The sequence below is a fragment of the Cyprinodon variegatus genome, unplaced genomic scaffold (genome assembly GCF_000732505.1).
Source record: "Cyprinodon variegatus isolate N-32 unplaced genomic scaffold, C_variegatus-1.0 Scaffold248, whole genome shotgun sequence".
In the NCBI taxonomy this organism is placed as follows: Eukaryota; Metazoa; Chordata; class Actinopteri; order Cyprinodontiformes; family Cyprinodontidae; genus Cyprinodon; species Cyprinodon variegatus.
The window spans coordinates 93,490-121,143 of NW_015150701.1; the positions used below are offsets into that span (position 1 = coordinate 93,490).

The 27,654-nt window shown below is 39.3% G+C and overlaps 1 protein-coding gene across 1 annotated transcript in view; it reads left to right on the forward strand.

Annotated features, from left to right (window-relative positions):
• Positions 1–27,654, forward strand: part of LOC107089345 (forkhead box protein J3-like) — a 101,341-nt gene that overhangs the window by 68,360 nt on the left and 5,327 nt on the right. Inside the window, exons 3-10 of the mRNA XM_015382082.1 lie at positions 1,304–1,378; positions 6,568–6,651; positions 9,934–10,035; positions 16,533–16,661; positions 21,049–21,223; positions 24,247–24,702; positions 25,214–25,315; positions 26,844–27,035. Coding sequence (XP_015237568.1) covers positions 1,304–1,378; positions 6,568–6,651; positions 9,934–10,035; positions 16,533–16,661; positions 21,049–21,223; positions 24,247–24,702; positions 25,214–25,315; positions 26,844–27,035 — 1,315 coding nt within the window. The remainder of the gene's footprint in view (positions 1–1,303; positions 1,379–6,567; positions 6,652–9,933; positions 10,036–16,532; positions 16,662–21,048; positions 21,224–24,246; positions 24,703–25,213; positions 25,316–26,843; positions 27,036–27,654) is intronic.

A 27,654-nucleotide genomic window follows, 5' to 3' on the forward strand; every position in this document is an offset into this window, starting at 1 on the left:
AAATTTGAACCATTGTCTAGCCTGTAAGGTGTAAAAAAAAATAAATAAATAATAGAACCAATTAATCGAATCGAATCGCATCGTGGTTTATTATTGAGTATCGAAAAATAATCGAATCGCTGGGTCAGGAAATCGATACTGAATCGAATCGCCATGATAGGTGTGATTTACACCCCTACTTTCTAACACGTCTTTATCTTGTGTGATTTCTATCCAGACATATTGAGGTATTTCAGTTCACAGGTTTGATCAGTGGGACGGAGATCATTATTTTTTCTAATGGGGGGATTGGCATCTGTGATCAACCAGTGGCTTCCATCCTTTGCACATGGGGGAGATGTAACTCTTTCTAGAGTCTTTATTTTGTCTGGAAAATAACATTTCAGCATTTTTTCAGTACTGGATGAGTATTAAACAAAAATTAAAAAAGGCTTTGGAAAATGTTGTTTTTCAGACGTTATTTCCTGTCCCATTCCATTTATGCATTTGTTATTCATGCACATTTTAATATTTAAAGTCTGACCTTGATACCTGCAATAAGCATGGTATTCATACCAGAGGCTTTTTTTAAAGTCAGTAAAATTCTAACATGACAGTGGTAAACCTGTCTGGTCAGTCTGTCATGGAGGGACTATCTGCGCAGAAATCTCTAGAGGACCCTACCCTTATTTTTATTTATTTTCTTATTGTGACCATCTGTCAATACTACTCCATAAAGTTGAGTGGATGTGAATCCATTTGCAATTGAAACACTCAGGTGGTCTGTCTGCAGCTGGCTCTTCGGATAGAGGATGTGGGTGGATGTCTTTGCTGTTGCTGGTTAACCTAGTGTTTGTTATCTAATGTGTGGGGCTACTTAAGCCTACCTTCCCTTTTTATATCAGACAGCTGGATACATTTCCCAAACCACCACTGTGGACCAGATCGTAACACACTAATGAGTTAACTTTCAGAATGATCTACATAATTTATTTCTAGCCCCCACAGGAGACTGCTAGAGCATTAATTAATATCAGGCCTTGCTATCAGCAGCCATCCCAGTGTGGGATTCCTTGTTGCTCCTATTTTTGGCACCCGTGGAATTTGATATGATGTGAAACCCAATTGGAGTTCATTGGACGAGATGTTTCACGTTCTTTAAGCTCTTTTCTGACTGTTAATCAGTGCAAAAAGATGCCAGTGTTTGTAGCATTGTTGCTATGGGCACCAATGTTTGGCCCTGTTACAAACTTATTTCGTACAATCAGCGTTTTTGATGTTTACTTACCTTGACACCTTTCTCTCTCTTTGTTTTCCCTCACAGAACTCAATACGGCACAATCTGTCACTAAACAAATGTTTTCTCAAAGTGCCTCGCTCCAAAGATGACCCTGGAAAGGTAAGACTCAGATACACTATTTTGTTATGGTCAGTTAAGACATGCAAGTGGGAGGGAAAAAAATAAAGCAAAAAAATTTTTTTTAGAAAATGTCATAGATTTCAACTAAGCAGACTCAGCTGGCAGAATTCACAGCTGAAATATTTTTTGGGGTTGTGTCATGCTCTCCCTGGTAGAAAAATGTTAACTTTGAATGGCTGCCAGGTTTTTGACAGACTGAAAGCAGAAGGAATGTTTTTCATGAACATCCCAACCCCCTCACACATACATTTTAAATGTAAAGAAGTAGATGTCTTTTTTTTTAGTGTTGATCTTGTTTCTCTGTCTTTTAACCAACGCAGGCAATAGTTTGGGATTTGGAGAAGTCAGTTGGGGTAAAATGTTTGGACAGAAATATTTTTAAGGTCATTCGATCGTTTCCAGAAACTATCAACCCTGAAGTTTTTTTGGTGGGGGTCTGCCTTCATTTGTTTCCAGGTTAGCTCTCTGCCTCCTGTATTCCTCCTCTGCATTGGAATATATAGTCCATGTTAATTTGACATTCAAATCTCAATAGGACCACCTACAGCTGCTCTTTTTTAGCTCGATTTAACTCCCAATCTCAAGCGACATCAAGCTGGTGAGAAAGATTCCCAGATGAGCACCGCTGCTCCCTCAGAGGGAGTTTAAAAACCACTATTTACACAGGTGCGGCTCAGTTCAATGTGTTTTATTACACATTCACAGACATTTTTATTTTATTTAATTTGTGTTAATACAGGTGTTTATGGATCCCAGCTAATAAAAGCCTCCAAACTTCTCAGAATATTATATTACATCAGACAAATAAAACAAATCTTATAATATGATATGATATGATATAGGGCCGGGATACAATTCTCAATATATAGCTCACGATACAATACTATTCTAGATATAGCTCAGTGTGATTTGAGTTGACTCCAATATCGATATTTATTACTCTTAAAGTAATGATCAAGATCATTCAATCAACATAACCAGCCAAATATTATATATACGTTCAATATATTGAACACAGAAACAGTTAACAGAAAAATAAAGTGGAAAAAAAAAAAAGGTTAAGAGTGTGGGCAAAGCACATGAAATGCAACATATAAACATACCGTGACTCTAAAATAAGTTATTCATTTGTGATATTGACTTCTGTCTTGTGATTTATCTTAAGTTTTTAACCTGTCAAGTTTTTTTTTTAATTTTTAACATTACAATTTATATTTTTCCAAGCACACAACAGTTTAAAGCAAAGTTTAGTTTGAAAAGAATGTGTAGGAAGGAATGGAAAGCATGTTAACACAGTAATGTAGGCTTGAGATCATTATCTGATGCATGCATATACACACCAGGAACCTGGAAACTTAAAAAATACTGAATTACAAAAAAACATTTAAAAAACAAACATGTTTCATTAATATATATACAAAAATGAATATTAGGAACTATATTTATCAAACATTATACTGGGCAAGTAAAAACGGTTTCTGGGCAAATGAAATTTGAAAGTCACTTGCCCTTGGGGCAAGCGGTAAAAATCCTTAACGTCAACCCCTGCATGGCTCGTGTTTGTAAAACAAACACCTTTAGCTACCAGTCCTCAGTAATGAAATGACCATGTAGCAAATCCAGGCAGCCAGTGAGTCCGTAATCCTAATGGCACAGGGTGAGGTAGATGGAAACCTATACGTGGTGTTGGATCTACAGGTTTCTGATGTGTCTTTGGTGCTGCTAGCTTGTCAGCATGGTGCCTCTGTAGGTGAGCCCACAAGTTGGTCGTGTTTCCAGTATAGCTTACTGCACCATTAAAATGCTTGCAAATGGCAGTTGTTTTGTCAAGTCCTTGTCTCTTTTCATTGAATTCTTCTTTGCTGTGAAAAGTAATGATGGGCTGTAATAATGCCCCCTAGGGGTAGGGAGGTATATCGATATTCAAAACCAGAATACCAATATTAAATTATTTAAAAAACATCAATATTAATCTTTATATCAATTTTTAAGTACTGCCCTAATATAATATAACATAACATAACATAACATATATCATCAGCCTACCAAAAAGCATTTCAGTGTCATTTGCAGTTCATGACCTAAACAACTGGTTGGGGCTCCATTGCATGACTGACTGCATCAATGTATAGTTATATGGAGAGCATCAGTTGTGGCTCTGCTGAGGTTTGAAAGAAATCCAGGTTGCAACATCCTTCTTGCCGTTGCCTCATAGATTATTTATGTTCAGGTCAGAAAAGTAATGCCATGGTCTTTTTTAGATGGCGTTGGTACTTTCTGGCCACGTTGGCGGTTACCGAATCAAGCTGGAAAAGGAAATCATCCCCTTCAATAAAGTTAGTCAGCAGAAGGAAACAGGAAGAGCTCTTCAACTTCCTGGTTTACATCTGTGGGGATTTTTGGTCTTTATAAAACACAGCAAACCAACAGCATTAAATTAAAATAGAAATAACAGAAAAAAATGAGAGTGCAATAAAAATAAATAATGCATAAAAAAATAGATATTAAAAAATCTGACAATTTAGAGTTTCTGGAGTTTTTATTTGATATTGGTTCCAGTTTATTGTTTTAAAAATTCTTATGACTAAAACCTTCTCACCAACTATAAACGATTCGCTAAATGCCCACCCCTTAGAATCAAACATTGAACATCGCCACTGGTTAAGTAGCATCTTAATGCATGGAATGTGAAATGTGTGGTCCATGTATTGGACACACCTGATTTTGATAGCTATAGAAGCACTACTGCAGCACATGTCTGGTGAATCTCTCTTATGCTAATGAGGTTATTGTTTACAATCCTCTAAAAGCTGCACCTTTTGTTGCTCTTGGACCCTTTTTTAGCACATCTTTTCCTTCCACTAACTCTTCTGATGCATTCACTGTGAACAGTCAGCTTTTTTGGCAGTGACATATGTTTTTGGAGGGTATCAGTTGCTGTCTTCTGGTCATTTATCCTTTTTTTTTTTTTTTATTCAGCATGATTTTGCACAATTTTTCATGTATGTGCAATATTGCTAAGATGCACCTGTATGATGATGATAGTGAGTGTAGGTCCATCTACATGAAACCTAACTCAGATATCATCTGTGGCCTCCCAGAATACACCCTGCAACTCAGGCAACAACACATATAATTATATGCACACAAGCTCACGCACACACCAACACGCACACGTGAAGAGCTATGCCAGGCTGTGCAGAGGATGGGGACTGAATGCTAATTTCATGTTTTGCTGTAATCCTCTGATATTGACACTCCTGGGAGCTGCTCCACTAAATACAAAATAATCTATTGCAGTATGGATCCCATTCCAAATGCATGGCCAACATGTTTGCATCCTTAATGTTTAATTTGGAATTTTCCTCACTGCTCCCCCTCCCCACCCCACCCCGAAGACAACTTCAAAGAGCTGCTAGCCGGTCTTGATATGTTGCATCAATATTGTAATGTGGCAGGAATATGAGAACTGCTGGTTGCACGAGATAGGAGAGTCATGTCGCTCCCTGTCAGTGAGATTGTGTATGAGATGGCTGTCGGTATTGTGAACGTGAACCGCGGAGGTAGGGAAGGCAGCTGTGAAGTCGACCGGTAACTCGTGTAGTTTGGGCTTCATTATGATGTTATGTTTTTTTTTTTTGTTTGGTGATCTGAACTTTATATTAAAAAGAGGAAGCAGTTGATGTAATTCATGATAATGCATATAAATATGCCGTGTCATTCTGATGTAGTTGTTGTAGTTTATCTGTTGTCAGGAGCTGTTTTTAATTAAGAAAACAAAATTTTGCTCTTTTTTCCCTATTATGTTTTCGACCACAAAATGGTCATTGCTCTGTTTTAGCCCAAGACTCCAAAGACACACCTGACTTGGCATTGCTACACTACACTGCTGTATTTGTGAACACTTTAATGAGTCTTTATGAGTTATTCTTTTTTTTTTCTTCCCATAGTCTCTTGGGTTGAGTGGAGGGAAATGAAGAAGCTCTATTCCCGTTGGGGTTTGCTTATTCTTCCCTCTCCCTCAATTAAAAGAAACGGCAGCCAAGCCTATTCTGTGCGACTAAAAGCTGAAAACATTTGGGTCTGCATCGCAGTTTTCAACCCCTGCAGTTTAACGGAGAAGAGTAAATGTAGAAATTGTGTCAAAACTTAACATATCCTCTTTCGTTAGAGCTCTCATTAGTGTAAAACTAGGATGGTGCTTTAGTTAACCATGGCCTATATCTATATATGACTATCCATGTTTTTTGTTGATTGTAGTGTGAATATTTTATCCTTCTGAGGATAATGTTAATTGACCCCAAAGCTTCACACATTCTATATGTTGTAATTTGAACCACCAGATCCAGCTTTAGTCTTTGAGTGCTCTAAATAATCACATTAACTGGATTTAATCGGAGCAAGCTTTGGGTTTGCTGCTATTTTTTTGGGTCCTGCCATTTCATCTGAGAATTTGGAAATGGAAATGTCAATTATTCTCTCTGTAAAGGAAATCATTTTGGAAGTGATAATCTAATTCTCCCTCAACAGTTAAGATTTTAACAGTAATTATATGAAACATTGAAAACAAATTAACAAGCTTCCCACGATTTAGGGTGAGAATCTTGTTTTTTAAGAACTGAGCGCTTTTCCTATTGCCTTGGAGCAGGAACAGTGTTGAAAAATAAATTAATCGAGGGCAAATGGAAAGGTAAATAATGCAGCTGGTTGTGGTGTTCCCCCTTCTCCATTAGCCCTGCTCAGACCTTGAAAAGAGCAACAACCTTGAGCCGATTTTTTATCCTTGGCAGCAGCACTCACTTTGATTTCAGTACCTGAGGCCGAGGAAGTACAGCTCCAGGAAAGGCTTAACATTTTACCACCAGTAGCTGCCCTCAGCAGCCTCTCACTCAGGAGCAGCCGCTGAGGAGGAAAGCCCTGCTTCACTTCCTAACAAAGACCACCTACATGCGGCAAAACTCTGAACGCTGAGCTCTCATCTCCAATAAAGATGTAGTCCGATAGGGCTGACTTTAGCAGAGAGGAGACTGTGAAGGCAGAGGGGAAATTTCCTAATATTCTATTTCTTTTTGTTAGATTCCTGTCTGGTCTTAAGCAAAGTTGTGAATAGAGAAACATTATGAAAATAATCTATTGTATTGGCTAACAAATCGTGTGTTTATGTGCAGGGCTCCTACTGGGCCATTGACACCAACCCTAAGGAGGACGCTTTGCCTACTCGGCCAAAGAAGAGGCCACGGTCTGGAGAGCGGGTGAGTCTCCTAACGGTCTTAGAATGTAAATTACAAGCATAGTTATGTTTAAAAGATTAGAAAAAGGTTACATTTAACCAGGATTTTCTAGAATCCAAACAAGATCAAAAGTAAACATGTAGCTTTAGAGTATACTCACAGGTTTTAAATCTACAGTTTAGGAACATGTAAGAAGTTGTCGATGGCTGAAGAACTTATTTGGTTTCTCTCATCTCGTTTTAGGATGTCTATCCATAAATAAGTGGGGTTGGATGTATACACTTGAGCCTTTTGGTGTTGTTTATCCTCAGTGGAAAAAAATCCAAACTAAATAGAAAATCTGTGCAGGTGTTTTTTATCCTGAAAAAACCCTTTATATATTATATAATCTATGTCCATTCTTTCTGAGAAAAATCACAGCTAAATGCCTCACTAAAGACTAAAGGTAATGAAATCAATGACATTAGTATCTTATGAGCAGAACATCCTTATAACATTCCTTTATTAGAAGGGGTTTTTTACCAAGCATCGTCTCATACATTACATTTCAGTTTTAAGGTGCAAAGAATGCAAAATGACTGTCAGAATCCTAAATAGTCCTTAGAGTGAGACAGGCATACATTTTCTTTACTTCTGCAGCTAATTTGCTTGTACCTGGTGGTCATGGACCCTTTACATTAGCCTGACTGCTGTGCAGCCCTGAATTTCAAAAATAAGTCAGCTGAAGCTAATAAATCAGAAGATTGGGCTTATTAACCTTTTATAAGGCAAGTTACCGTTTTTCAGTGAGGTCTAGAAGCACAAGATTTACCGTATATGCAGTCATTGAGGAAACATACTACTACGTGGGAGTACACATCCTTTGGGGATTGACCAGTTAAATAAGCACATGGATGATATGTTACCTACTGTAGAGTAAGTTAAAAGTTACGTTGAGTTAAAAAGGTAAAAAAAAGCTAAATGAAAAAGTAAAAAATGAATTGAAAAGTTAAGAAGTGGATAAGCAAATTCAAAAATGTAAGTGCCTTCATCAGCATTAATGATCTAAGGTTTCTTTTACTCTGCATGTTTTTCATTAATTTCTTTTAGAAGACATTTTTTTTCTTTTACATATTAGAATATTGAAAACAGAAACACTGAAAATTCAAAATTTCCCCCTAAAAAGTAAAAACATATAATAGTGTCATTTATATCTGCAGCATTTGTCTCACAGCGGAGTTCCTTCAGCTAAAGCCGGGCGTACGCTGTGCCATTATTGGGGCGACTTTACAGTCATGTGAGAATCTTTCAATCAGCCCGACTTTCAGCCTGACCGTGAGTCGTGTAGTGTACAGGGGGTTACGAGCGGTGATCAGCCTCTCACGTCCACCTCCTGATCAGGAATCGGGAGGTCAGGAGAATATCAAACGTTTGATTTTCTTCCGACCGTTGTGGGCAAATGGCTCAGGGCGCATGCGCAAAGAAGGATTCTTCTTATTATTCTTCTCTCAGATGTAAACACAGCAGCGTGGTGGGGGTGCAATGAGTGAAATGCAGCTCCGTCTGCAAAATTGACGGATTGACGGACTGCAGCAGCCACGCCTGCACAGCCACGTCCTTTTTCCAAAGACGTCGTCGCCCTTTCTTTCTAGGACCCTCAGCACAAAATTGCACAACGTGCCAAGGTAGCGTGTTTTACTATAGTGAGCTTAATATCCCTTCTATTTGTTTGGCTTCAGGATAGGGAGCTACAGAGCAGCTCCATCTCACTGCGGACCTGAGTCAAACATGGTTTTTAGTCGTACAGTGTGAGCAGGTAGATCGCATCAGAGCGTCGGGCCGAACATAAATCATGAGCTCTAACTCACACTCTACGGCTAAACGCAGGGTTTAGTCGAACAGTGTGAGCAGCAGATGCGTGCAACGATTGAAAAAAATCGCACAGTAAACGCCCGGCTTAAGCTGGTGCTTTTTTTGCTTTGAAGGGGAGCAAAGCTAAACTGAAGGCTACTTTATGCTTTGTCTATGCTTGACGCGTCTGCGAGATCCAAATTACATTATTTTGGGCTTCCACGCAGACTCCTAGAAAATTTGTAACTATGCGAAGTATCTGTGTGGAAATCATGGCGAGCGAGCAGCAGCTCATGCTGGCAAGAGTTCGCAAATGTAAATTTATAGAGACGGCCTGTGATTTAGTGGAATGAACAGGCTTAGATAAAGCTGTAAACGGCTGTTTTCTACTTCCTCGTCTAGTGGTGTTGTCGGTCCCCCCCCCCCTGAGGATGGTCATTCCATCCTCAGTCTTTTCTTTCCAGGACACACCAACTTTCTTAGGGATGCAGTGCGGAATTTCTGTCCACATAGATGCGGAGGGTCATGGAAGCTAAAAGATGTAATTTAACCACATTGTCCTCATGGACTTGTTGAGCATAAATCACACTTTAGGCCTGAATCATTCATTCATTAATTCATAATCCATTCATTCATAAATTCCTTTTCATTCATTCACTTTCACATGAACTGAATAATGGAACCTATAGAGACACATGCAATAAACAGTAAATACAGGAAACGTTATTTTACATGTTGGACAATTTAAAGGACATTTTGAGGAAAGAAATTAGATCGTATTTACCTTTTTTAAACTTGTGCATTGCATCTTTAAGGACATTGGTATCCAAAAATCCCACATAAATTATCTGTGCTCTTTGTATATATTATAGGACCAGAGAAAACTACAGCTTTACCATCAGTTTTTAACAAAGCTCTCCTGACGCAGTTTTGTTCATCTCAGTGTAACACAAAAGAGGGCAAAGTAGAGTGTTTTTTTCTAAAATACAATTGCTGTGTTCAAACCCCTCCCCCCCTAGGTACCGTCTACCCTAAAGGCCTTACATGTAGATTGAGACATTATAAATTAGTTGTTTTTCAATCTCATTAATTTTTATTGTGAATTAAAAAAAAACTGTATTGTTGGCAGCCAATCCTCTTATAGTAAGCTGTTTTAGGAGACGGGCATGGGGAGTTATCTCTGACAACAGTGTGTATATCCTGAAAGAAGAGGGCATGCATGTGTACACGGTCTGTTTGAAAGGGGGAGGTCTTCATCTTTCTTTCAAAGCTCAGTTCAAAGATGACCTAAATAAAGGTGCTCCTCCATTCTACTTTATAGGTTTAGTATTTTGCATCTGGTGGTGTTATATTTGTTCATACCTTAATATAGGTAGCTCCATTAACTATGGTGAGTTCCTGTGTATGCAATAATTGGATTGTTTTTTTGTTTTTTTTCTGTTCTACTACCTCCAACCCCACACACCTCCACAGGCTTCCACACCATACAGCCTGGATTCAGAGTCTTTGGGGATGGACTGTATGATCCCTGGAAGTGCCTCTCCAACGCTGGCAATCAACACTGTGACTAACAAGGTACTACAGCAAGCCATCCAGCCTCCAGCTCCAACACACACCTGGCTCCACGGCTGCACCCTGACCCCACCCACTTCTCCAACCACCTACAGCACTATTCCCCACAGAGAGAGGCACACTCTCGTGGAGGGGAGATGCAGGCACTCACAAGCATCTGCTCATGTGCCTAAAGCTTCTCTTCTCTGCAACCCACACCAAAATACACAAGTAGCTGCCCCTGTTCTTCTTTTTATTTTCCTTCACTTTAACTGGGCGCCTGTTATGTTGTGTGCAGAAATCCAATGCTAACGCTGATACTTAGACCCTACACAATCTTGCGCTATTGAAACGAAGCACTTCTTACGCTGTATATGCAGCTGAAACTGATGCCCAGAGTCTTGTCTGACTTTTTGTGACTACCTACAGGTGACCACCCCCGCTGGTGGCTCTGTCTGCTCATTTTTTCTTTTTTTTTTTTCTTTACATCTGTAAAAGCTTAGAAGCACTTAAACATCCCAGAGCAAAGCTGCAGGGACTGTTAGCTGTTAGCTGCAAATATCTGCCTCTCTCTGAAATTTAAATAGGCTTTTTAACCTTAAGCTCTCATCCTCTGGGCCCAATGGGGGCAGCTCTCAGGAGCACTTAAAAAAAAAAAAAAAAAAAAAAAAAAAAACCTAAGAGAGTCGCTTATTCATTTGCTACAAGCACTACAAATAATAAAAAAAAATGGTTTAACATCAACGCTAATAAAGCCTGAGCACATGTCATCCGTAATGTAGCGAGTGTGTACATGTAGGATAGACTATGTTATGTTTGAGCGAGTGTTTCGGCTGGTTTTGACAAGCATCAGACGGCTTGCTGCAGGCTGTGTCTTTGAAGAACTGAAATGGCAATATTTCATTTTTCTGTAATAGACATTTTCTCAGGCCCAAATATGCGCTGCCTTGCTAAACTATTCAAGGCCCTTAGACTTTACGACACTATTTGGTTACAACCCAAAACCCAATTCGTTTATTTGGTAGTCTATCAGATAGACTAGTGACACTCAAAGTGATAGAAGTAGCAGCTCTGAAGGATGTTTTTAGTAGGATTCATCAAAAATATTGTAGTAGTAAACACAGACAGATTTGCTACTTCAGCTGTTTTATTTACCTTTAAAAAGAAAACCTGGTTCCTGGTATAACTTAAGTCATACGTTAATGTCACTGTGGTTAAGTGGCAGGTTTTTTCACCACAGCTATGACTACATTTTTTCTGCAACAGGAGGTCATAGTTGATGTTGAAATCTGGATTGGTAAGAAACGTCTAAAACAATAATGACTTTAAGGGAACATTTTTCTGGCAACTATGTTAAAAGTTTCAGTGTCTGATTTGATGAAGCACATAGATAAACTATATCGTTGATGACGTGTCTGTCACTTGATTTACAGCATGGTATTTAGTGCTGTTTTTGTCACCAACTAAGACAAACCACCTTGTTAACTGAAAGAAATATGACCTACTGATTGAACAAACTATCCCCACTATAAACTGTAACCCAGAGTAGATAGGAAGAAGGAGGGAGCTAAATACTAGAGCCAGGCCAATATTAATATTGGGGGTTAAAAAAAAAAACAATATCCGATGCATTGGTTGATATCTGTCATGTATTTGCCAGAGTAAAAACAAAAAAAAAAACCTGAGAATGGACTTACAAAGGATTTGCACTGTCCAACTATAGTCCAACTCAAATTCTGACTAACTTTAATACTGCAAATGCTGCATCCAATAATGCTGTAGCTTTTAAAACATCCAAACAGGATTATAGCTAAATATATAAGTTGAAGCCTTTTAAAAATGTATTTAATGAAAAAATTAACCTCTGAATTTCTGGGCCTCGTTATAGCCTGCATGTCAACATGACGTGTAGTGGGACACAATATAATCTTAAATTATTTTATTATAACAATTTTTTATAAAATTATTTATATTTCACAAGGAGCTAAAATGCTAATACGTTTGCTAAAACTAGCACACATAAAACTCTGGGCCGGGGTCTTGCATTGTCAGGCAGACTTGCTCGGTTTTCAAAAGGCGTACAGGGCTTTTTTCAATTATCAATCTTGCTTGTGTTGTCCAGCTTTTGCCCAATATGGTGCTTCATACAGAGGAGTAGAATCGGTGCCCCGCCGAAGTTTCTTTTTTTCAAAAATGTAATTTTATATTGCCCACATTTTAGCCAATGTTGATAATTTGGCCAGGCACTAAAAGTAGCTCAATAAATCTCTACTAAGTACTGGACAATCCTTTAGGACTGCGCAATAAAACATTATCAGTTAAAAAAAAATGCACCTGATCAATATCAAGAGAAAATATGTTCCTTTCTCTATAATTTTAGTGAGCTCTGTTTGAAACTGCACAGAATTCTGGGACATGTATGCTGAGGAAAAGATTTAGCCTCAGTGTCTAAGCTCAATAGACAAGTTGAGTAAGGTTGGTGTTAGAGCGGACTCATTTAAAAGTTATTTTTAAATAGTTTAGATTTTTTACCTTGCTTTTGAAATGGTTTAAAAGAAAAATGATTAATAATTTTTATTTTTTGTCATGACGCACAGCCTTTCAATCCTTTAGAAGACCTGTGAAAAGCCTGAGGCGGATGTTTACTTTACAGTGAGATATGCAGCCAGATCTACAACTGAATGGTTTGAATCATAATGCCATGCATATATGTCTTAGAATGGCCCAGTCAAAGCCCAGATCTCACTCATATTGAGAATCTGTGGGAAAACTTAAAAAAAAATTGACCCTCAGGTATTTTCTCCATCCAAAATGACTGAGCTGTTTGGCAAAAATTGTAAAAATAGCTGGAAAGTTTTCTAGAGGTGTGAAACTTCTACCGAAATATCAACGTATTTGAAGCTGTGATTGCAGCAGTGGAAAACCTTTCTTTAATTTTTACACAATCTGTCCTCCCAGCTCCAAATATGCTCTACTTTTTGCTGATCTATCTCCAAAAGTCGCATTAAAATCTAAATTGTAATAGAATGTGGAAAGGTAAGATGTATGGATAGTTTTGCAAGGCACTGTAAAGGAAGATCACTCTTTTTTTTGGAGACCAGAACGCCAGCAGTGACCACATAATGGGGCCCTGATGTCAAGTGCTGACAGTTAAATCCATACTCTACCGCCACATGCAAAAACAGTGAAATAGCTTAGCTGAGCAACAATATGGTAAAATAACCAGACTTTCCCGCTTTGGTTCATTCAGTTGTTTCCGAAGCAGTTTTTTTTTTTTGTTTTTGTTTTTTTCCGGTGGTAAAGTGAGCAGAGGACAGAGTAAAACAGTAACAGATCTGAGGGCCAAACTCCTAGGAGAGAGCTTGTTTCTAACTGCTTTACACTGTAAACACACCACAGGCCACGCCCTTTTCGGTGCACTGTGCCAAGCCACAGGAATTCCCTCTCTGTTTCTCTCTCTTCTATTCCAGTCTCTCTCTCATTCCCGCCTTCCCCAATAGACCAATGGGAGAGTCCTGCAGGGTGACTACTGAACCAGCAGTAACTTCTCTCTCTGTTGTCTGCAGGACGATCCATGCAAAATGATATCCATGAAGAGTTTTCTAGCCCTCATTTTAAAATTTAGATCTCTCTGGAAACCCACTGGTTGGAACGTGTTGACATTTCAGCACTGAGGTGTAATGATTGAGCAAAGGAAGGGATTGTTTTAATTAGGCTTATTTACAGATGAACACTCTTCTCCTTTTGGTCACGTTTTCTCTATTTCACATTCAATTCTGCATGCAGGGATTGTGCTCAACACCAGCTGGCTTTGTCGGAGACACCTGGGCCAATCTTGCTTTGATTCCATAATCCATGTCTCACGCTCAAGATTAGCCCCCTCCATGTAAAAGACACCTTTGGCTTTTTACTTAATTCACTGCTAAGAATAGATCTCTGACTCAGTTGCTTAATAACCATGCATAGCATTTACTGCGGAGCTGCTCCTGCCTGTATAAACCTGTCTTCGTGTGTTTATGTGCACCATTCTACCTGTCTGTGCACACTTAATTATACTTAAGTGTTTTTGTCAAAAGTGCATGCTTGTACGTTTTGTGGGTAAGCTGCAACTCTGTTACTGTTGATGCATGCCTTAAGTGGGTGTCCTCACCCAGGGGACTGAGGGGCTTGGCTGAACCACAGAGCAGCGAGATTTTGAAATCCTCACACACAGGTTATGGTTGAGTAGAGTAAAAATAGCTTGTGGTGAGAGACTTAAGACATAAAAGCCTGTTTTATGACTTCATTAAACAACATTTATGTTACTCTGGCACTGTGTTTTTGATTAGCATTGTGGAGCTGATTACTTAGATGTGCTTGAGTTTTTTTTTCTTTCATAGCTGCCCATTGAGTGTCTTCTTCTGGCTAATGAACGCCGAGTGGAAGAAAGCCTAATGAGATTCTTTTTGCCCCCCCCATTCTGGCCCCACTGTGCCTCACCTCTCCTCCATGAACAGCCTTCCCTGGATTCAGACTATGCTCACACATTTTGCTGTGTACAACGGAGCTCCTACGCAGTCAGCAGAAGTTAGATTTTATTTTTTTCCAAGTCTGGGTAAAGAGCTAATTATCCAGCTAATTATCCACCCGCCAATGCATTCATCCATCCATCAGTCTTTTCATTGAAACATCCATTCAGTTATCTGGTCAATAATTTGCCCATTCAGCCATGCATTCATCCACCGTTTTATCCCTCGATCTGTCCACCCTTCTCTTTATCTATCCATTTTTCATCTATCCATTAGTTAATCTCTTTGTTTACCCATCTATCTATGCATTCTTCTGTCTTCTCCACGGTGTCCGGTAATTCATATTTAACGCCCAACCCCTGTAGAAATAACCTTCCATACTTATGTTCTACTCTAAAAATGTCCAAACCCACAAAGAACACTCTTACAGGTCTGATAGCATACCTTTTTAAGCCTTCCCAATTCACCTATAGGTAAATAGATGCTGAATAATGGCCTTTAGCTCTATATGGGTATTGAAATATAGTTACATTATTATACAACTGTAATGAAATATATTTGTTTTCTTCCAACCCAGAAAACAAACACTTGACTTTCAAAAGAAGCTTCCTCTTCCCCTCTGAGTGTCTCTTGTTTCCTGATGTCACTATAACATGCCGCTTCTGGAGGCTGAGCAAAGCATGAAACCTTTGTAGGCTAAAACAGAAATTTCTACAAAGTAGACATTAGCTAAAAGAGAGCAGTTGCTGTTTATGAGCTAAAAGAGTCACATGGTCTCAACTTGAGCCAGAATAATTTCGCTCTACCTCACATTACGCCTCCCTGATTAGAAAAATTGGGTATTTGTTTACAGTGCGGACACATCATGGTTAAGTTAGCTGCTTTCTTGAGGAGCTACTCTTACATAGTTATTCTATAACTTATTTTTCACAGAGGAGTGGATTAAAGGATAGTAATATATCATATTTAAATGGTCAAATAGTAAATTTTACGTTATTTAGGCCTTTATAAGTCTGTAAAACTATGAAACTTGACAATAGAAATATGTGGGAACCCTGGTACCAGTGCAGGAGCCAAGCTCCATTCTAATGGCTTAATGCATCTGGGCACCAACTCTGCAGCCTGGATCTGAACCAGCATGTTTGTCAGCCGTCCAAACATCAGCCTGAGCAGAGAATGAAGTCTGAGCCGCCCAAGTTTCCCCACCTCCTGTGTAGGCTCTACGGCAGCTCGCTGTGTCTCTGCAGGAAGACAAGAGGCTTCAGTCCGCTGCGGCGAGGCAGGATGTTGGCAGGACCAGGTCGGCCTGAAGACTCCTGCTACTGCTGTCTGATTGTGCTGAACACAGAGCCTGCTCTGTTCCAATCACAGTGATGAGCAGAGGCCGCCATGCTGCACCCAGTCATGGATCAGCGCGCACATACAAGCTCACAAAGCCACACACCAGTCTTAAAATACCAGGCTCTTCTCTGGCGCGACAATCAGCAGTGCATTACTAGCATTTCCCTTCTCACAAAACAAACCTCAGCACTCAGTCTCTCTTCTTTGGGATTTATCACATTCATTATCTAGATTGTGCTTACTGTTGTCCTCAGTCTGTTGAGCTCTTTATTCGACATAGATGGTGGGGCGAATAAACCTTCTTAGATGATAATTAAGATTGTCGTCCTGAAGTGCTTCAGCTAGTTTCGCTTCTACATTGAAAGGTCAGCGTCTCGACTGTGCTGAAATCCTTTGTTAGCTGTCCCAAGCCGATTTGCGCTTGGTGAGCAGATGTGGCTGACATCACCAGTGCCCTGACCTTTAGCGGTGGGAATGCCTCAGCTGTCTCTAGACCCCCTTTTACGCTCACATAGAAACCTTCAGTGACAGGGGAATGCAGCGGAACCCTCAGAAAAGAAAAATAATAATCAGTCAGTACACACACCTAAAGGCTTTATGATTTAACATGGATATAATGATTTGAAGATTTCTTTTTCCTAGTGGGTGAAAGCTTATGCACTTGTGTTTCAGGTGGCGTTGTACAACACAGACCAGGAAGGTAGTGATAGTCCGAGAAGCAGCCTTAACAACAGCCTGTCTGATCAGAGTCTAGCCTCCGTCAATCTCAACAGTGTGGGCAGTGTTCACAGCTACACACCGGTAAGAAATGCATCATATTTGTCTATTTGGGAAATGTATTAATAGAGGTGCAAAAAGATGCAAAATCCCAGCTTTTATATTGAACTGTTATTTCTTTTAACAGCCGTTCGAATTAACAATAGTATCACCATCAACTGTAGCAGCATAACCATGTACCAACAAAGCCAACAGAGCCTTCACTATTTTTTTATGTTTTTTTTGTTTTTGTTTTACGTTTGTTGTGTTGGTGGCTTTCCTCAAAAATATGCTGTAGTTATCTACCAGAGAGATATTATTGTCCAGCTTGCTTTGTTGATTTAAGGTACTTTTCTACATCCTGATCATAATCTCGCTTAAGGAAATGTGTTCAGGCCCGATATCTGTCATATTTTATGAGTCACTTGGTTAAAATAGTGATTTGAACCACATAAATACGGGTTATAGTATGTTCATAAAAGCTTTTATCACATAATAAATTATATATTGAAATTACCATTTCAATATTTTTTAGTGATCTTCGGATTTCAGAGAAAAATGCTTAAATCTAAATTGATATCAACAGCTCTTATGTGTTAATTCTTCTCAATTATCAGTGTTTTTATTTGTTCTGATGTTACTATGCAGACGCTGCCAAAATATTGAGTCATCCCTTCTTTCTTAAAATTCCCCCCAAGCTGTCTTTATTTAGAGTTCAACGGCAGATCCTAAAAAGGTTTTTGAAGGGTTTTCAGGCAAGCAGTCTGACCAGTTGTAAGAAATACAGATTTTCCTTTTATTTTGAGGTCGGTTAACCTGAAACTTTCAGTTATTCAGAGTTAAAAGGTTCTTAAACACACCAGATGAAACAGTGAGGACTATAGATATGATAAAAAAAATCACTAAGTAATTAATCTAAAAAAAAATTTATTATTACAACCTGTCTTCAAATACTGTTTTCTTTCCACGTGGTCAGTTAGACCTATAGAAACGATGCAATTTATCTGATTCAATGAGATATTTCAATCAATCAGGGAATAAGGTGACCACTGCCTGTGATTGACTGGTTGAGATGAAGTAAAGAAGGATGCATTTCTCAGGTTTTGTAACAGGGCTGATCTGAAGATGTGACATTCAGGTACTCCTAATCTGCTCTAGATCGATTTTTTTAGGCCCACTACTTTGATTGTTATCGTTTTATTTCTCCTGAAGCTCATAATGCTAAAATCTGATAAAGAGCTGGGGGCCTAGAGTTAAAGGCGCCAATGAAAACCCGGCTGTATGCCTCATCATTTAATTGTTCTTTAAATTCTTAAACTTTTCAGCAAATCTCTGTTTGCAGTGCTGCTCGGGTGTCTGTCTGCTTCTGCCTAAGCTCCAGCCTAACAGCTGATTCAATAAGGAAAGGATCCAGTAGCACAAACTAAACTACAAGCTAACAACATCGTCAGCAGCAACGTGTTAACTGTTTGTATTCCGATATGTGTAAGAAGTATTTAATGAGAACTGAAAGATACATTTCCTTTTCTTTTTTAGTGATGTTGTTTTAATCATGTCAACATCTAAATTCTTTTATATTGTGATATATTATTTCAGACTTGGGGGTTGAGGTGTTTCAACTTAAAACAGATATCACTACATCTTATTGTTAATCTAATCACTTATTTCATTTATATATCTCTTTTCCACGTTTTACCATTTCAGTCTATCAGTTTAATTTTACTTGAAAGCCTACAGAGAAAAGGAAACATCCAACAGTAAATTGAAGTTAAATGAACATGAAATGATTAGATAAAAATGAAAATATGATTGCAGTCGTTGGAGCTTTTTAAAATGAATTACCTTGAAAAGTAACTTTTTCGTCCTATGTTTCTCAATCAAAACTTTATTTTAAGATGAGGCTTTTTAAAGATGTCATTCCATCTGGTCAAGTGGAAATTCAGCTGATTTCTACTCCTTGTACTGTATGGAAACAAAGATCAAGAAAGCAGCTAGAGTCCAACAACCAACAGAAATATTTAAGGAATATCGATCATCACCTGTTTAATTAATAACTTGAAAAGGACTCTGAGAGAGCAGTTCTCCACCAAGCAGCACATTTCCCCCTATATTGTGACCTAAACCTATAGCTACAACTCGCACATGATCTAGATCTTTATGAAATTTTAATGAATTATTCCTTGACACGAGGTGCACCTCTGGTAAAAATTTTGTTAGAATCCAATCATGACTTTTCAAGTTATCCTCTACACAGACAGCCAAACACCCACAAACTATTCTAAAAACATAAACTCCATGAAAGCCATAGAAGCATAGTATAATTTAATTACACTTGGGAGATAAAATAAACTATAGTTTAAAACCTTCCAACCAAGTACTACATGAGAAATTCATAGGATTAAAAATGAACCCCTGCAAGACATGGAGAGTGTATTGTACTCAGTATTAGATTTGATGGGAAGCCCCAGGAGGCTTCCTTCAGAGGAACCAGCTGCAGACAGCAATAGTCTGAGGTTCATGGTGGACATGAGCGAGAGTACAACATCAGGAATGGGGTTAAGAGAAACAAAGAAAAATGTACTCGCTCCTGGAAGCCAGACAAAGAGAAGCGCTTCCTCTGATGTCCTCCCACCAGAGATGCCCCCTCTTTGGTGTGGTCCTCCCTGTATCCTGGAGTGCTCCCTGCTCCAGGCGCTGAGCATCGATCGCCTCAGCCTGATGGATGTGCTCACGCTCGCTCGCCTGCTCTCGCTTTCTCTTTTTCTCTCACAGCCAAAGCTGCAGCTCTCAGTAAACACTCTGGCTTTATTATCACCTCTTCACTCTTCCCCAAGCCGGTCCGTGAGCCACACACTTCAGCAACCTTTCTGTATTTTAGAAGAGGAAGATGTTAGGATTAAAAATTGAACATGGCCTCTCTTGTAAAGCGGTCACACGGTGGACAGGGGTCAGGTTACCGCTGTGTAAAATAGGACAGGTTGTGTTTCTGCCCTTGCTGTGTTGAATCTCTCAGACAAACCCTTAGCTGGAGGGAGCAGAGCTCTCACACCCAGAGGCAGTGTGTTACATCAACTGCCCACACAAATACATGGATAAAATGGCTGCTTATTTGTTCAAGGTATTGCTATTGATTTTGTTTTAAATACATTTTGCCCGGCCACCAGAGTATTGGCTTTGTGTCCGTTCCAGTTGCTCTCTTAATGCTGTGTGAGCCAAGGCAGTAAGCACTGATCTGCATTGTTAGGATGCATGTTGCATGAGGGACACACCTTCAGGCTAAATCACAGCTTAAAAGAGTTGATCTATCCTTGAGTTTGATCACATATCTGCATAAAGGGGTTAGAGAAGCTCTCAGTTTCTGTAACACATTATGACAGGTATAGTGCCTGGGTAACTGAATACTTGATACTTCACCTTTTTTAAAATGATGGATTTGATAAATGGAGACTTCAAAGTGCAGCCTAGCATGCATGTTTTTGGAGTGGTGGAGGGAGCCCAGTTATTCATGAGATGTGGATTCCCACCTGCAGATTTCTTGCAAACATTTAATGTCCTTCAAACTTGATGAGCTGTCCTGTGCTGGTGAGGAAGAGCATCCTCCTGATATAATGCTGATACCCCCATGTTTGGCAGTGGGGGTGGTGTGTTCAGGGTGTTGTTTCTGTCTCATCTGACCAAAGCACCTTCTTTCATGTCAGTTGTTTCTTCTACATGGCTTGTGGCTTCACATGGCTTGGTTTTTGCTGAGGATTTATGATGGAATATCACTGAAGGTTATCATCTTACCAAATAACCCTACTGAGTTGTTGATCTCTGCAGCTCCTCCAAAGTTAGGATTGGATTAGTAACTTTTATGACTGGTGCTCCACTTCTCTGGCCTGTCAGTTCAAGTCATGTTTTGCTAGTTTTCAAACATGCCAATACTTTTTTTTTCAGCCAAATGATGAATTAAACAGCAATCTCTGAGTAGTCATTCCTAATCCTGTCTGAGCTTCTTGGTCTTCATGATGCAGTACCTTCACCAATGTTCATAAACGAACGTCTGAAAACTTTATGCAGCTACTAAAGGGAGCTGAATACATGAGCATGCTGTACTTGTGAAATAGGTCTTTGAAAAATGAAAAACATGTCAATTTATTTCCATTATAAAGTAATGCACAGCGTGATGATGCTTAACTGTAAACTGATGATATACAATATAGAATAAAACACATTGAAGTGGGCAGTTGTTTTGTGAAAAAATGTTGAGGTTGATATTTAAGCCTTTTGTAAGGCACCTTGTGAAAACACATCTGATTTATATATCTTTTAAAACATGATGGGCCTGTGTTTCCATCAATAGTTCCTGTTAAACATTAAACCTTTTTTCCCCAGTTTTCAGTAGCTCCACTGTATATCCTTATTGCTCCTTATCTGCCTTTATTTCCCAAAGGTGACCAGCCATCCAGAGCCTGTGTCCCAGTCGATGAGCCTGCAGCAGCCCCCCCAGTCCCAGTACAGCATACCAGACAGGGAAAAGCAGCTCCCCTTCTCAGACTTTGAAGATCTCAGTGCCTCCTTCCGCAGCCTTTACAAGTCTGTTTTTGAGCAGTCCTTCAGCCAACAAGGTGAGTGGCCTCCCGAGGGCACCGGGTGAAATCTATCAGCGAGCCTAGGCTTCAAGTTATCAAAGCAGCGGGAAGATCCTGAGAGCGATTTTCCTAATGTGGGCTTGTTCTGAACAGCTGGGGCTGCAGAGAGTCTTTAGACACTAATGAGCTTTACTGTAGGTGTGCAGGTATTCAGCTCCGCTTACTTGGCTTTCATCCAAATCTTTACAGAGGACTTTCATGGTGTTGCCAGCAAAATACTGAGACTTAGTTTTTCTATCTAAAGTGGAAGTCTCAGAGTTTGAGCTTTAAATATTTTATAACGGGCTATAAAGAGATATGACTGCGATTTATTGTTAATTCTTGACTTTTCATTTTTATTGCTACGTGCATCTGGTCGTGCTTCAAACGGTCTTTCAGCTATATACTATCAGAGGAATGGAGGAGTTTTTTTGCAGACCAATAGTTCCTACTACTTATAATTATGGGGCCTTTTTCTTATAAGGGAGAAAAAATCAGAACCCTGCATAACAAAGAGCAGTTTTGCTTGTAATCTGATTGACTGATGAACATGAACCACTTAACAAGCGAGTCATGAGGAAGGCAGACTGAGCTTTCTGTGTATAGCCCACTTCCACAAATCAAATGCATTTCATGCTAATAGGAGTCTCTGCTTTAATCTATCATCTGTGATTTATTAGTAGAAAACTGTTACCTTTTTTTATATGAATAAAAGTGAAATCTCTGTCAGACAAGCTCTTGCAATTAAAGAGCGTAAATAATGGAGCTTGGAGGATTTCACTCGCTGCTGTTGTGGACAGTGAGCTAATTCACTGGCTTTGATAATAGGTAATGAGCTCGCATTATTATTCCGGTGCCGCGTTAATTGCTTTCTGTATTTCCCTGGTTGGACAATGGGCTTTCTGTACCGATAAGAGATGCACCTTTATCACCCCTACGGCGAGTGTTATGCACCGATTGTGGAGGTGCAGGGCCTGGAGTCGGCTCTAAAAGCACTCCAGTGGAATAGGTTTGCAGTGCCAAAACAGTGAAGGACAGGGCCTCTTAAGGCCCCTCCCCAGCACTCAGATGATTGCAGTTGGCTGTGCAGATGTTTATGCTCCAGTCATGCTGGTTAAAGAGCTGCACAGCGAGATAGCCAAAGACGATAGAGGACTCTTTGGAGGAAAGAGAACAGCAGCTTAAGAAACTTCAAATAACTGATGCTGAGTCATTCCCTGATGCAACAAAATGGTAACTGGTCTTTCTCAAATGTAGGTGCTCAGGCTGCAGCTCTGCAGGAAACTAATGTCTTTTCTCCATCAGGGCTTTGTCTCAATCATATCAGATATTTACTGAGTTGATGAGATGCCTGCAAATTACTTCGAATGAAATAAAATTAAAACACTCCATAAATTGAGTTTACATTGATGATGATTTTATGAAGGAATCAAATCCTTACTGCTCAGAAGTTGAAACGACTTAATGTAAACAATAAAAGAAAAGGTAACTCCATTACTATCCGTTTTTTTAAGATCTGCATTCCAATATATAATGTTTGCAATTACAACGCCTAGCAAAAAAAATTCATACCCCTCAAACTTTCTTTTTTTCACTTTAGAATCAGACTTGACTTTATATGTGTGTATATATGAAGTAAAACAATAAATTGTGCATCGCATTATTTCTACTAATACTGCTGAAATTTTAAGTTTTAGTATTTACCAATGTTTTCATCTGCAGACTAAAATCTCTTTTCAAAGCTTTTCCAGCTCAGCTTGTAAGGAAGACAATTGTGAATATTGATTTTTGCCTCAAATTGTCTGTTGGATTTAGATCTTGACAATTTATAAATGTTTTCAATCAGGTTTGCTCCGGATTAGACAGCAGGTGGGTCCGAATCCGGACCGCGGTCCACTAATCAATAAAACATGGCTGCCTTCTGTGTTGATATCCTCTAGCTTTGGATGCATTCATTCTTCAACACACCTAAATCTAAGGAATTACCTTACCTCTCCTGTTTTATGGCAGATTATGGGATAAGTACTGTTCACATTTCAAACAATACTGTACCCATCAGTTTTGTACCATGCATAACCTTTCCTAAAACACTGAGTTTATTTACCTGAAGCAGACAAGGATGAGGATGCTGCTGGCTCATGTTTCTGGCTGCAAATGACAAGCGGTTAACAAATGCTAAGGGTGCCGAGTTGTAACCGAGGAACTGAGGCTGCTAATAACTGAAATCTTGTGAAAAACCTTTTGCATAGCCAGATTCTTCCTCCTTTGGAACATTCCCTCCCCTGGCTTTGTACTTTGCAACACAAATGTTGCAGTAAGTGTAATCTGCATTGCTTTTTGGAAGGTAGAGCCCTCCTCTCAAGTGTTTTGTATTAGCCATGCCTCCTTTGCTTACTGAAGATTCTGACATCACGCTCTTATAAATCTTTTTTCATGTCCGCCATGGAAAATCGACCACTCTTCAATCCCTCTGTATCACAATGATGCGTTAAGGTACTGAATCATGGTACCGTTTGAGTTAACCTGGATAGGAATTTGGTAGTACCGATGGAATTTAGTTTACCAACAAAAGCACCAAATTCAGTACTCATTCGTAGGCACATTTACTTGTCTGCTGTGTTCCTTGGTCTTGATGATGCTGTTAGTTCATCAATTTCCTCTAGCAAAGGCACTAAGGCATTTGAAGAAGCAGCTGGTAGAAAATCAGACTTAATTTAACACAAGTTTACGCTCTAATTTGGGTGATTTTAGAAGGCAATAGCAGCACTGTATTGTATTCAGTTATAAAGATTAAAGGCAAATGAATCAAAATGCAAACTACATTTTTCTAATTGTTTGAAAACATGTATTATTTTTTCTTTCAATGCCCCATTTTTGCTCTAGTGTGTTGAACCACCCCTTCAAATCTAGGAAAGAAATAAAAAGTTCTTATTATGTCACAAGATGTGGAGAAGTTTAAATATTTTGCAGTGCAGTGTATCTGTCCATAAGTCCCTGATTGTTTCTGTTTTATTTCTCAGGTCTGATGGGCATGCCATCGGATAACTCCCAGCAGACCCACACCTCTTGCTCCTATCAGCACTCCCCTAGTGGCACCATTAACACTCAGAATAGCTTGTCAAACAACCAACCCAACAACCACCACAACAACCACCCTGCCAACACGGGCCAAGTCCCCCTGTCTCACCCCGCCCAGGCCCACCCTGGCCATGGCTCTCCCCACGCACAGCACCTCTCGCAGCACAGCGGCACCCACAACCAACACGGCCAGCACAGCCAGCACCCTCAGCACCCCCAACACGCTGCTCACTCCCAGCACGGCCAGCACCAGACGCACGGCCAGCACCCGACCCACGGCCAGCACCCGCAGCACACGGCTCACCCCTCCCAGCACACGCAGCACAGCCAGCACCCCTCCGCACATGGACAGCAGCACCAGAGCCTCTCCCACCAGCAACAGATGGCCTGCAACACAGGTAAGACCTTCTGTACTCAGTCTCCTATTGTTGTCTTTGTCTGAATTCATCACCTAAATGAATGTGTTCGGGTGCGATCCTGACCTGTTTACAGATGAATCAGGATGTGCACCTCCTTGTCCCGTCATAAAGCTCAATGAAAACACTTTAAAGTGCTAAACAGTAAATCATCTTCTAATTTATTACCTATGGTGTGAAGAACAAAGCCACGCTGAAACCCTGACAGGCAGCAGCATTTTTAGAGCCATTGTCTCCTCCTAGTGGCTGCTTGAAGGAACTGTTTTACAGTCAAATAAGGTGATGTCTGCTTTTTCTTTTGACTCCAGTTGAAATATAAAAACCCGACTGCAATGAAAATGCACCATCCGGCCATACTGCCCCAGCTCTCATTATCCATCTTTCTGTAGAAGACATGATGTCCACCAAACCTCTTTCTTCCAGAATTTATTTTGTTTGAACCTCTTTGCCCTTAATAAAGCTACAGATGAAGTGCTTTGTGTTTATGTTGCAGGTTTACTGTCTGAGTGGTACCCAAATCTGGATGCTTTGAAAGAAAGCTGTCGTATTGCCAGCAGCTATAACTGGGCTGACGTCGACCTTTCTCCTTTCCAAGGTGCGATCGGATAAATGAACACTTCTCGTTTTTAGTTTACATTTTAAGCTGGGGTCAGGATGTTATTATTTATGCTGTGTTTTGCTGTAATGCCGGTGATCAGTTTTAAAATTATGACAAAGTCCCTTTGTTTTTATTCCAGTTTAAAAGGATTAGAAAAAAAAAATTTTTCTGGTATTTTAGTTTGATGTCAAAAGTAAATCTAATTTTTTATACATTTATGACACAGACTGATAGTTTTCAGGGGCTTATTTTTTGGTTAGTTTGGTTTTCAAAGAAAAAAATAAACTAATTCATTTTACCAGTCAGTTAAGACAAACCAAAACTTATTTTAATACAGAAAAGACTGCCTGTTGGCATTTTATCCATGTTCTGCAAAATATATGCTCTAAGAACTTGTCAGGCTATTTTCCATGAATCAGGGCAGCGTGGCTGGCTTTGCTAAGGTGTAAATGAACCCTGGGTTGTTTTATTAGCTTCCTTCAGGTGATTCTGGTTTCTCCTATCTTCCTTTGAACTCAACCCAATAGATTATCTATAGAGTTAGGGTTAGGATTGTTCAGACTATATCATTTCAACATTAAAATTTAGGGTACTAATTAATTCCATGGCAGGTATTTTATACATCATCTGACTGTAATTTACAATGGCTGACAAGTGCATGCATTGGCTGATTCATTGGTGCATTACAGCCGTGCCTTATTATCAGGTAAAAGGCATGCATTGCTGCTCTCTCTCCATTTTTCTATCTATTGTATATGTGTTTTATTTCATTTGTTTCTGTTGTGTTTAAATTGAGACTTGAGCAAGCTTTATTATTGTTGTAGAGGCTTTTACAAAATTTGTTGTTGTAATTTTTAGCGAGTATACGGAGGAATAAAAACATTTATATAATCCCGAAAAAACTGCCAAAACGGTCCATAGCACACATCAGAGATCGGTTGCCATCAGCCTTAAAAAACCTATATCAGTCAATCTCTATTAAAATCAATTTAAGCTGATCTAATAAACTTTTCAAACAAACAAATGCTTAATATAGTTATACTGATTCAATCTTCAATCTTTTAATCTCATCGTTAAAATAAACCTTTTCAGGATATTGTAGTTTTACCTGTATATGGTCTAGACTATTATTTATATGCTACATTTCTCTGGTGTAGTTTTCATCTTCTTTTTCTGCGATGTTTAAACCAGAGGCTGAGCGTACCTCTCTGCTCCAGCCTGTGATTGAATGCTGATGTGTCGGCACTCCAGAGTTGATTACAACTTTAATTAAACTGAGCTCCTCAATTAAATAACACTGCCTTCAAGTTTAATTACCAAAACACCGAGCTCAGCAGGTCAGTTTATCCAATTAGAATGAAGGAATGCAGGGTAGGATGTTTTTTTTTTTTAACATCACCCACTGAAGGTTACTCACATGATAAATACTGCTGCAGAGTGTTGTTGTTGTAAACCTATTTATGTTCTTTGGAAAACCTCTTTTTTTTTTTTTTTTTATAAAAAAAACATATGTTTGTCTTCATAGGTTTAAGAGAAAGCATGAGACAGGCTGAGCTGAACAATTGGTGCCTTGAACCCCGCCAGATTGCGGACCTCTGCTCGTCCATCGACCAGTTCTTTGCTCGCACCGGTGTAATTCAACAACAGGGGGCAGTGCAGAGTCCCGTGTGTCACAGCTCAATGCACACCAACAAGCCCAGCCAGCACCTAAACACAGGTCTGTAAACCTGCAGATTGGTTCAATTTTAAATAATCTGGGTTAAAAGAAGCAACATTTTTCCTTTGTGCCCAAAAACAAACGTCTTTATGAAGATTTTCCTTAGCTTTTTAGATGACATCAATTAAATGTATATAATATTTCAAAGCACTGGTGTTTTTTTTTGTTGTTTTAAGTGTTAATGGCAGCAGTGCCTTCATCCCAGAGGGAGTCATGGCTAAACACAGACTCTCTGAGCCAGCACTACTTTCTGCAGCACTAATAGTGAACAGTGTTAATGGCAGCAGTGTTGGCATATATTGTTTAACTTGAGAGTAGTAGGAATAAAAAGGAAGAGAAATGATCTGTGTGTGTGTTTGGCAGCTAGATTACCTTAAAGTAGAATGACTATTAAGTAAGTAAAATTTATTTATATAGCGCCTTTCACAGATGAGAACATCACCAATTGCTTTACAAATTAAATATTAAAATACAAGACAGGTAACAATACAGTAGAACAAAATCTAAAACTATGATTTTAACATAAACGAAAATCTATTCAGATAATTATAGTTTTAAGTACAAATTCAAAGAACAATTTATATTCACTTTCAGCTGTTGCAAACAGCAAGGGGAAATC